General features: G+C 46.1%; 1 protein-coding gene across 8 annotated transcripts in view; it reads right to left on the minus strand.

Moving 5' to 3' along the window:
- The window catches only part of TOP3B (DNA topoisomerase III beta), a 35,389-nt gene extending 24,048 nt beyond the window's left edge, over positions 1 to 11,341 (minus strand). For 2 of the 8 annotated variants that reach the window (XM_048964484.1, XM_048964486.1), the window contains exons 1-6: positions 10,917 to 11,341; positions 9,907 to 10,038; positions 9,064 to 9,170; positions 8,322 to 8,396; positions 832 to 1,028; positions 245 to 401 (exon numbers count right to left, since the gene is read on the minus strand). In XM_048964484.1, the coding sequence (XP_048820441.1) occupies positions 245 to 401; positions 832 to 1,028; positions 8,322 to 8,396; positions 9,064 to 9,170; positions 9,907 to 10,038; positions 10,917 to 10,986 (738 nt within the window). In that variant the 5' untranslated portion in view covers positions 10,987 to 11,341. Of the gene's footprint in view, positions 1 to 244; positions 402 to 831; positions 1,029 to 7,634; positions 7,728 to 8,321; positions 8,397 to 9,063; positions 9,171 to 9,906; positions 10,039 to 10,916 lie in introns of those variants that run through there. The other 6 variants (XM_048964485.1, XM_048964487.1, XM_048964488.1 and 3 more) reach the window with 5 other exon arrangements.
- Positions 11,342 to 11,926: the final 585 nt, after the last annotated feature.

The following is an 11,926-nucleotide window of genomic DNA, read 5'->3' on the forward strand; positions in this document are numbered from 1 at the left end:
ATTCTTACAGGCAGCATACAATTACCACTTGAACACAGAACTGACATCATCAAATCTGCTCTGGAGAGAGTGGTGACACACACACACATGTAAACTGAAAGAAAATAACAAGTAAATTGGAGGCATTGTGAATCCTTGTCAGCAGCTACAAATTTATGAATGGACACAATGAAAATATCAAGCGCATTTCTTTGTACATAAGAAGGAAAACATGTTTTAATCAAACAAGTAACACAAAGCTTACTTTAGCCTGCAGCACCCAGTAAGTCTCAGGCTTGAATGACTGGATTTTGTCGTGCCTTTCAACGCAGAATCCAAGTGTTGGTGTTTGACATGGCCCGAAGGAGATGAGGGAGCTGTCTAAATTTCCATATTTCCCCTGAAAATACTTGGTCTGAAATCTTAAGGGGAAGATAATATATAGCAATAAATACATCAATATCCTCATTCCCATGCAAAGAAGCAACTTTCAGGAACTTTTCCAGATATGTATGAATAATTTGCTAAGTCACTCAGGTATATACATATATTAAAAATAAACCTATTTTCAGAAACATCAAGTCTTAAAGCTAAAGAAGTTAGAATTACTTTGCTTCCTAGAATTCTGCTTACTCCCAAGGAAGTGTGAGAAGACTAAATAAGATACCTATTATCTGCTGACATTATTTTCTCTAACCTAGGTAAAGCTGTAACACATTTTTTCACTTTACAGCACAGAACTGTTTGCTTTGGTACTCAGTAGAATTAGCCACTACAGCTCTAAGGCGTATTTTGCTGACAGAACAGTACTCCTGAACCTTTCATAAAACTACATCCCATCTATGCTCTCACCTTGTAAATGCACAGCCAATTCTGAGATCCAGCTCCTGGCGGGCATCCACTGAAAGAGCTTCATTGCGATTGGGTTCTCCCAAATGATTCATGGCATTGCAGATGTCTGTGTCAGTAATAGAACTGAATTTAGCTCTATAAACTGTCCTTTCAGTGCTGGGAGGTTTGTTCATAACAGGAAGAACAGCATCGAGAACCTAATGAGGATCAAAAGCAGATTTTATAAGTAACTGAAAGCTCAGGGCTTAAGTCAGTTTTTCCTCTCAGGAACAAAAAACAAACCAAAACCTCCCCACAAAACACCTGCTGATGAGTAACTGTTTTCCTCATTCAGTAAGATATCACGTCAGCACATAAACTGATAAGAACAGTATTTGTCTGTACACTAAAAAGCATATTAAGAATTACAAAAAAAGGAAAGGTCTGTGTATAACCAAGATGTTATAATTGCAATATACTCAAAAGAGTAAGGCAAAGCTGCATAACCAAGATATTATAATTGCAATATAATCAAAAGAGTGAGGCAAAGCAAACAAGGATTACAAAAGAGAATAAGTAGAAGAGCTTACCCTTGGGTTGAGCTCACTAGAAGATATCAAAGAGGAGGATCTCCAGAAGAGATCCTTCCCCTCTGGTAGCCAGCTCTTAAATAGGTCCAGGAGGGGTGGAGCCTGGCTCCACCCCTTCCGGCAGCACAGGTGAATTGCCTTCACCTGTGCTCCTCTGGCTGACTCATGGCTCACCTCAGGTGATCAATCAGAGGTTCAGGCCGTGACTCAGCAGTTCCCATACACTCCACCCCTTCACGGCGTGAACCAATGATCAGGTTAACAAAAGGGTAAGCTTTCCCTAATACAGAGATCCGGTATATCGCGACGCTTATACAATTTTATCGCGACGTATGTTGGTACAGTTCAAGACAAGTGATGATTAGTGGATGTCCATATTCTTCTATGGGCCAGTGCTCGATGATGTGCCTGGAGGTATGAAGTCCTGAGGTGCAAGTCCATTCTATGTTCCATCAGTCCCATGCAGACCATCACCGGGTGTTGTACGTGATCTGACAGCAACACTGGAACGCTTGATGGCATTTTGTTCCTTCCGGTGGTCCTGAAGGCTCACAGACTCACGGGGAGTAATACAGATGTTTTACAGGTACCAGGAGGGGAAGGTCTGCTCTCCAGGGCAAGATACAGGCCGTATTTCTGTCTTGGGTCAACACTTCCGCTTGTACTGGGGCACATCCTGGCCGCCTGTACCACACCTTTTTGCCGGATATCTGCGGCTGCATAACGATATCAGGCACCAAAGGAGGTGTCCTGATCTGCCACAGGGACATGATGGGGGTCCCTTTAGCAATAAAGATCGGAGTGTTGACCATAATATCAGTAGGCCATGTACCTATTACTGGAGGGACTACTGAGCCTCCCACCTCCAATAGTCTCCCCCAAGGTGCAAGTAGGCCACACCACTTGGGTCCTACCTGCACCTTCCAGGGCCATTTTATTTTATGGATACCTGGCTCTAAGTTTTCAGGGGCAGGGAGCAGAAGATTATTTTCATTACCAATTTGGGGTCTTGCCTGATGATCAGTGCCCGTAATTTGGATCCTAAGCGGGGTGGCCCATGTCGTCTGCAACATTCTCAGGGCACTGGGTCTGCCATCTCGAGGTCTTTCATTCAGGTCCCGCAGGGTTTCATACAGTCTTTTTGTCCACCCCTGCAAGGACTGGGAGTCTGTCTTCAGGGCAGCCTTAAGAATACCATTATAACGTTCAATGAGGCCTGCCCCTGTTGGATTATATGGCAGGTGGAATCGCCATTCGATGTTATTTTCTTCTGCCCAGCGCTGTATCGTTGCACCAGTAAAATGAGTCCCTTGGTCGCTCTCGATGACTTGAGGTGTCCCGTAGGCAGACATCAGTTTAGTGAGTGCCTTGATGGTATATGCCTGGTTTGCTTTCGGTACTGGATAGGCCTGCAGTAGCCCACTTGCAGTGTCGACACAGGTCAGGGCATATCTTGCCCCTTCGGAACGAGGAAGGGGCCCGATGTAATCGACCTGCCATCGCTGGAGAGGATTGTGTCCCCTAGCAAGATGGGCTGTTGTTTCGGGCAACGATCTCGGTCTCATCTTGGAGCAAGCGTCGCAATCCTGGCATGCCTGGACGATATCAGATAGTTGTATGGGCAGTCCCCATGCTTTAGCAGCTGCCCACATTGTCTTTTGTCCAGCATGCCGTAGCTTCTGATGTAACCAGCGGGCGATGTTCTCAGATGGTGAATTCTCAATCCATCGAACTCGGGCCAATGTGTCGGCTTCATCGTTTCCCGGTGACTGTAGGGGCTGATGACCAGAAACATGGTAGACACGTACAGTCCTGTGTTTGACCGTATTCCATATATCTAACCACATGTCTTTGCCCCAGATCGGTCGGGCGTGGATAGTCCATTCCTGGGTGGCCCACTGTGCAATCCAGAGAGTGAGCCCCCGGTACACAGCCCAACTATCTGTGCAGATGTTCAGGATACCATCACCGGGTTCCTTGGTTATAACCATCCACACGGCTCGCAGTTCTGCCCATTGGCTGCTCTGGCCATCCCCCTCATCGAACCAGATTGTCTCGGTGGAAGGATGGTATGCTATTGCTCTCCACTTGCTCGGGTTGCCCTTGCTGGACCCATCTGTGTACCAGGCATCTTCAGGGATAGGATATTTTCCCTCGTGAACGGGACTCTTCTCTGGTGGAGCGACCAGTATTTCTTTTGGTGCATCACTGTGATATGTAACTGGGCCTAGGATCTTCTGAAGTTCTTCTTTCAAGGGGGATGAAGACAGACTGCTCCTTTGGCTGAGATAGGCGACCCATCGTGCCACTGTTTGTGCTTGGGCCACCCCTGTCTTAGGAAGGTGGGTCAGATCCTTCACCCACCCCTGAATTGGCAGAGTGGTCTTAACTATAACTGCAGCTGTCTGAGTTATTGGCTCTACTGCCTGTAATGCCGAATAGGCAGCCAATAACTGTTTTTCAATCATACTGTATCTTTCTTCTGCTCCGTGCCAAACCTGAGACCAGAAACCAATGGGGGTCCGAACAGAACTCTGGCGCTGCCACAGGCCCCAACCGAAGCCGTCTTGAGTAACATGAACGTCCAACTCGGCTGGGAGGGTAGGATCGAATATACCCAATGCCTGAGCTTGTTTAACTGCCAGTTTTGCTTGTTGGAAAGCATCCTGTTCGGTTTTCCCCCAGTCCCATAGCTGCCCCTTTTTCGTGAGTCTGTATAGTGGCCTTAGCAGCTGCGCTAGGTGAGGTATAAAGGAACGCCAATAACCCAATATACCTAGAAACTCTTGCAGCTGCTTTGATGTTGTAGGGACTGGGAATGCCTGAACCTTATCTATAACAGCACTGGGTAGCACTTTGGTCTTTCCTGACCAAACCACCCCCAGGAATTTTACGGACAGGCCTGGACCTTGCACCTTTTGGGGATTTATAGCCCATCCCCTTTGTTGCAAATAGGCAGTTAATGAATCAGCTGCCTGTCCTACTACCTCCAGTGAGTCGGATGTCAACAGGAGATCATCAATATAATGATATAGGTTAACATCATCAGGTTTTCTCCAGTCAGCCAGGTCACGCGCCACTAAATTGTGACAATACGTTGGTGAATGCACGTACCCCTGTGGCAGGACCTGAAAGGTCCACTGCCTGCCTCCCCACGTAAACGCAAACTGATCTTGCGATTCCTCAGCAATTGGGATACTGAAGAATGCATTTGCTAGATCTAGGACACAATGATAGGTTTTTATCTCCCTACTCAATGTGTCCATTAGGGAAGCAATATTGGGTACGGCCGCATGAATAGGCGGCGTGACCTTATTTAATTCTCTGTAATCTACTGTCATCCTCCATGTGCCATCCGACTTTCGCACTGGCCATATGGGGGAGTTATACGGGCTGTGTGCAGGTCTTATAATGCCCACTTTTTCTAATTCCTGCACTGTTCTCGATATTTCATCTTGCCCACCCGGGAGTCTATACTGTCTAACGTTAGTAATCCGGCGCGGTTTCGGCAGGCAAACAGGCTCATGTTTCGCATGGCCTCTTAATATTGCCTGCACCGCCCGGATACTGATACATCTTTGTCGAAGTCTGAACTCTCCCACAGTTGTTTGGAGAGCCAGACCCCATAGAATGTCTATGCCCAGGATGTATTCTTGGACTGGGGCAATAGACACCTTGTACTCCCGGGGTGGGAGACGCCCAACCCCCAATTTTAACCATGTTTGGGTGACAGGAATAGTCTGTCCCCCAAAACCACCAATCATCACTCTGTCGCCATGAAATTTTTCCGGATCTCCATAGATAATTGATGTTTCTGCTCCAGTATCTACTAGTGCCATCACTCTCTGAATATTTTTTCGGGACCAATAAATCGTTAATTCTACATAGGGCCTCCGGTCCCGTCTGGAGGCCCTACGGGGACTAACACCCCTTGTCACTGCATGAATTGTGCTAGGGCCAGTTCTTTTGCTTCTGATGGCTCAGGCATTGTGGCCCGAGACACCTGAGGTGGCTTCTTTTTCCTGTTTGGAACAATAAAATCTTCTAGGTTCCATGTTGTTGTTGGAACCCTTTCTATAGCTCTTACCCTGGATTTCTTAGGGTAGCTCTGGAATTTTTGATTGTCCTTTAGTTGTCTCCAGAGCTGGAGAAGGACATGATTGGGTTGGCGGTCGATCTTAGCAAATTGGACCCCAGCCCGAATTAAATCATTAAACATTTGTTTTCGGGATACCCTTATGGGTCCCGATCGAGGAGCTCGAGTAGCCGGCATTCTGGTTTTATTTACTGGCAGGACCTCTGCTTCCTCCAAAAACCGAATATTGCGCCTAGTCCGCAGGCGTTCTGTTTCTCCCAAATCGGCAACTAACTGGGCAACCTGCTGGACTACGGCTTCTGATGCTACAAGGGGATTTAATATTGAAACTAAGGTACCGTACAGATGGGAGGGAGCTTGTTGTAGAATTAAATCTCTCATCCCTGCTGAAAATTTAACCATATCAGGGCCATCAAATGTATCTTCATAGATGGCCTCTCTTACACCCAGTTCACGGATATAGTTCTGAAGGTCCTCCATGGAGGACCACATACCTGTATGTAACGGTATGTCTGATTTATTCGGCCATACCATACGGCAGGCCGCCATTAACCATTCTAATATGGAATGGTTTTCATCACGATATTGATTGCCCACGTATAACCTTTGCCTAAGAGCAGGATGGACAGTCATGGTGGCCAACTTAGATATTTCTGGGCCATTCACCAAGACACTTTCTGCCCCAGAATCCCACAGTCTCAATAACCAAGCCGGCACACTTTCTCTGGGCTTCTGCCGAAATCGTTGTACTAAGTCCATTAATTCTGTCGCCGTGTATGGCCGAGCTGTCACATGTAAATGAGTCTGGGCAGGGGGCCATTGATCAGGTGGCACCCCTGCCGGTCTGTCCTGTACTTTTTTTGTTTTTTGGGTTATCACAGGACGGACCTCCAATGGATCAGTTTGAATTGGACATTCAAGGTCTGATTTGGATTTCTTGTTGTCCTGATCAACGAAGTCTGTTGATTCAGGAGCCTGGTCATCATTTATTGAAATATTACGAATTTGGCTTACAGGAAGATGTAGAATTGGCTTCTTCCCCGTTAAAACGCCAAGTTCGTGCTCCAGCTTTCCAATGCGATCTTTCAAAAGTTGATTTTCGGTTTCTAAAGTATTATTTCTTGAGTCCGCATGATTTAAAGCGGTTAATAGTGGCCATGCCACCATGGAGGCAGCCAATTGTCTTTCTTTGGTGATGAGAATGTCCTTGCCAAGTCCTTGAAAATAGTCTGCCATGCGATATGGGGAGAGATTGCCCATAACACGTAAGGGACCCCATTTTTCAATGATGGCAGCTAACTCGTAATAGGGCGATCCCTCAAATCCTGGGATCTGCCCTGGAATCATTTTCTCTAGGGGAGTATTGTTCTCCCCCTTGACCCATTTATAGAAGTTCCACAGGAAAGACATGTTAATTTCAGTATAATCAGCCTGCCTGGCTCGCCAAGTGTATAACCAAGATGTTATAATTGCAATATACTCAAAAGAGTAAGGCAAAGCTGTATAACCAAGATATTATAATTGCAATATAATCAAAAGAGTGAGGCAAAGCAAACAAGGATTACAAAAGAGAATAAGTAGAAGAGCTTACCCTTGGGTTGAGCTCACTAGAAGATATCAAAGAGGAGGATCTCCAGAAGAGATCCTTCCCCTCTGGTAGCCAGCTCTTAAATAGGTCCAGGAGGGGTGGAGCCTGGCTCCACCCCTTCCGGCAGCACAGGTGAATTGCCTTCACCTGTGCTCCTCTGGCTGACTCATGGCTCACCTCAGGTGATCAATCAGAGGTTCAGGCCGTGACTCAGCAGTTCCCATACAGTCTGTATATCAAACAGCAGCTGCTGGAAGTGAAACACTATTCCTAGCTCAGAGCAAAGAGTCTCACCACAGTAGCTGTTGTACAGCGAATATCTGATGAACGTGCATCGGTTTCTACCTAGGTTGCCAAGGCACAGTAATGAAACAGTGGTATTTAAAGAACTTAAATACTTCATAAAATGTGCTTTTCAAACAAGAGAAAAAAAAATAGTTTTCATAGAGTGTATAATCAATGAATATTAAGATGTTATAATTACAAAATAAACAAGAGAGTTTGGCAAAGCAGATTATGATAACAAGAAGAGAATAGACAGAAAGCTTACCCCTGGGCTCACTTACAAAACTCCAGCAGAGCAGATCTCCAGATGAGATCCTTCCCCACTGGTAGCCAGCTCTTAAACAGGTCTAGGAGGAGTGCAGCCTGGCTCCACCCCTTCTGGCAGCACAGCTGCATTGCCTTCAGCTGTGCTCCCCTGGCTGACTCAGTGCTCCCTCAGGTGATCAATCAGAGGCTCAGGCTGTGACCCAGCAGTTCCCATACAATGGAGACTTCAAGGAACGGGATTTTTTTGAAAAGTCTCTGTACACCACAAAGTTTCAGTTCTACATCTTTAAGGTGCACAGTCCAAACTCCTGCTGTAAGCCAACATTTACAAACAGTCTCTATGCTCAGAAATGTCTCAACTAAGCTAGGATAATAGAAATTAATTTTATAAGGATGGCAAAAATAACTAAACCAGCTGTGAAACACTGACTCTGACAGAAAGCACTGCTACATTTCAACATTTAAGAGATCTTATTATTCCTCTCTGGTCTGCAACATCAACGAAATCAATTACACTCTTTGACTGACATCTTATGAATTCAAAAACACGAGCTTTTCCACCAAGGCTCCCCATGCTTTTAAATTTTTATTTACCTCAGTTTGAATATTACCATGTATCCGAAGAACAACATACTGATAGTACCTCATGCTACAAATTAATACAATATGGTATTAGAAATCTTACTTCAAAACAGATGTTTTCTCCCTCCTTATCGCAATCCAACCACAAGACAATGCAATCACAGCCTCTTCCCTCCACCTGTAAAAGAAATTAGCACAGTAACCAGCAACTCAAACAAAAAATCTCTTCAGTAACTGTACAGCTTTTGTTTCTGTTTTAAAGCTCTAAAGATTGATACAATTTATTTGGTGCAAAAAGAATTGGGAGAAGAAAGCAAAAGGAACAAGAAAACAGCATGTAATTATAGAATGGTTTAAGAGAAAAGAAAGATGTGCTTCACAGAACCAAAAGTCTGCCTGAAAAAATACATATATCAGCATGGATGGCTCTGCAGTAGCAGAAGGCTTCTGAACTCCTGCCCCACACTATATGCATGATCTTGGGCCCAGTCCCTTCCCCTTCCTCTGTCTTAATTCTCACATCATTAAATCAAACAAACAACAACAAAAAATCAAGAACGACTTTTCTAGCTCATAAAGATGCCAGGAAAACTAAACTTATCCAACAGATATCAGTCTTACACCAAACACCTTCTTTCCAGAAAGAGCATAATTTTGAAAAAGGATCCAAACTATCACTTTCTTCCCACAGAAGTGCACGTGAGAAGAGGCTAACAGAGATATTTTGAAGGAGACATTTGCAGGCTAGACCTGCCATGTGCTGTTAGAAGCCAAACACGTATCCAATACACACAGGGATCGTTTGTTTTGACACGAATCTCAAAAACATTTCATAAGAGGAATACCTGTAAAAACTTCACCATGGTCAGTTTGGGATTCGCTTCTTTCTTTTCTGTGGGAGCTTTGCTAAAAAGTTCTGCTGGATCCACCTTGTCCCAGCTGTTATATTTTCCTGAAAAGCAGAAGTACATTAAAGTAGAGCTGTAAATAAACATTAAAAACCCCAGAACAATAGTTTGGCTTTCAAACTGTCTTGGAAAGCCTTCCATCCTAATGCATCTTGCTTTACTGGATCTCAAGTGACCTCTTAACTCTGTGTGAACTGCAGCTGTAATTCTGAGACACGGCAGACAGATTTTAGAGACATACTACACATCTTTCAGAAACGTTAATGTGAGCTATTAAAAAACTCCTGTTCCTGCAATCAGTTATCAGGCCAGGGAGCGATTTTTCCTGGTTTTCACAGTGCACACTCCACTCTTTTACCATTACTCATGGCCAGCTATGTCACAGCCCTATTATGCTGTGAAGCATCCAGTACCACCATCTTCTCATATCAGAGCATTTGTTCATTTCCCTTTGTCAAAAATAACTGTTCGCAAAATTGTTTAACAATTATATGACACTGTACTCCTTCAAAGCACTGTAATTCAGAATTTAATAGTTGGCAAATTAAGACTCATAATATAATTCAGGTATTGAAGATGTGTTGCACAGTCACACAAGTCAGCCAGGGGGCTAGAAACAAAAGTTAAAAACTGGAGACCACAAGTGATATTGTCATACTCCCTTCCGCTCTTGTTCTCTTTAATGCTTTTCCTGAAGAAAATATCATACACGGAAATAATCCAGTCCTTGAAAATTTTACAAGCCATATCAGTTAAAGCACTCAACGAACAGACAAATACCTATGAAATCCAAAGTCATGACATGACCACACACAGATGTCATCTTGAAACGGGCACTCTGCCCTATAAACGACCCTGAGTACTCATGCACAGAGCATGCACCATTCAGTCCCTTGCGAGAGGACATGCTTCCTGTGGGAATAAGAACACAATTAACAACAAAATACAAACTAAGAAGTAATAAAAAAACTACTGAAACATTGTTCTTTCATAATTACACCCCCTTTTCTCTAGACCAGACAACTAGGATCTTCCTGCTCATAAAATTCTAACTCTGATCAAGGTTTTGCTCCAACTATTGTTTTAAACTTTCTCTGTCATAATTCATTTTCAGTTGAAATACCCAGAATCTCCTTTATCTTTCCCCACCAGAACCACAGAATGGCTTGTGTTGCAAGGAACCTCAGGGATCATCAAGCTCCAAGAGATCCTTAAGCAAATACAGCTGGTTTTCTGTTATCCACATAATTTACAGAATATTTACCATTGCTTCAGAAATTCCCAGACACCAGCTTACTACTTCACTGGCGTTTTCCAGAATCTGTATGCACTAACACACACTACAGCCATACAAAAGAGAATCACAGAACAGGTTGGGTTGGAAAGGACCTCAAAGATTATCTTGTTCCAATGTCCCTGCCACAGACAGAGGTGCCAACCACTAAAGCAGGCACTGATCAGGCTGCCCAGAGGTAACAAAAACAGATTTCACGATTCTCAAGTTGAAGAAACATTGGCACATCAAAATACGCAGAACGAACAAAACGAAGCACCACTCAGTAATTTCATGAACGGGCAGTTGCTCTAAGCCACTATTCCAGTGCCTGCTACCCCAAAGACAACCAAGTCTGCCACCTGGCTATCTCCTGACCTCACTTCTCCCGCAGAGATCTCAAGCACTGCCTCACGCAGCGAGGCTCTGTGCGGACCACGTCCATTTCCTCAGCAGGGCAGTGCCTCCATTCTGCCACTGCCAAAAAAGGACGAAACCGAGCCGCTTCCATTCCTACCCCTCGAGAGGATCTTGGCGATGGACTGCGCCAGGGAAGGCTTCTCCGCCACCATCAGCACAGTCCTCATCGTGGGCTGCCGAGACACGAACTGACAGGCGGCGCAGCGGTTCGGTTTCCCGGAGCCCACGGCACTCAGCTCACGGACGAGAGCCCGTTCTCAGCCTGGAGAGAGAGGGAACGCGGGAGCGCGCTGCGCAGCCCCAGCGACGAGCAGCCACGCATCGCACGAGCACGCAGCCAGAACCCGCCGCTCCGCGGGGCAGCCCGCAGCTTCACGGCGGGAAACGGCTCCAGCAGGCGCCCCGGGGAACAGCTGGAGCCCGGGGTCGGACAGGCCCCGAGAAGAGCCCCGCCGAGCTGAAACACCTCCCAGCCCCGCACCTCAGCGAGCGGCCATAGCGCCCGCTCGCACTTCCGGGGCACGGCGCCGGAAGTCGGGGAGCGCCGCGGCACCTTCCGTCCCGCCCGCTGCGCCGGCGTCCCCTGCCGGTGTGGAGGAGTGACGGCGAGCCGCGGCCCCGCTTCCCACGTGCGGCCCTGGGAGAGTCGGCGCGGCTCTGCCCTGCCCCGCGCGCGCTCCTGTGGACTGGCGGTCACCGCGCAGAGAGGGAAGCAGAGAGGAGCAGAACGGGCGGTAGCACCACGCGTCCGGAATGAACGGAACGGATTCATCTTCGCTTAGATTAGTGGCATTATTAGATCTACAGGTTACTAGGGAAGGAAACAAAGCCAGGGATCTTTATTCTTGGCAAAAGCAAAGCTGTGAGTTGCTAAAACAAATGTGTTCTTCAGTGCCTGGTTCTCTTTGACATCTGGGGAACATCTGGAACAATCAGTATGCAAGTTAACACAAAGCCTTCAGAGATGTCACAGGCATATTTTCAATTTCCTCTACGATAAGCCTGCTACAAAACCCACCATCTCTTCCTTTTTCAGCACCCAGCAGTTACTCTGTCCCCGTTCTGAAGGCTTCTCTCGCCCGCGCTGCGCTCACGGGGACACAGAGC

The sequence above is a fragment of the Lagopus muta genome, chromosome 17, assembly GCF_023343835.1.
Source record: "Lagopus muta isolate bLagMut1 chromosome 17, bLagMut1 primary, whole genome shotgun sequence".
Classification (NCBI taxonomy): Eukaryota; Metazoa; Chordata; class Aves; order Galliformes; family Phasianidae; genus Lagopus; species Lagopus muta.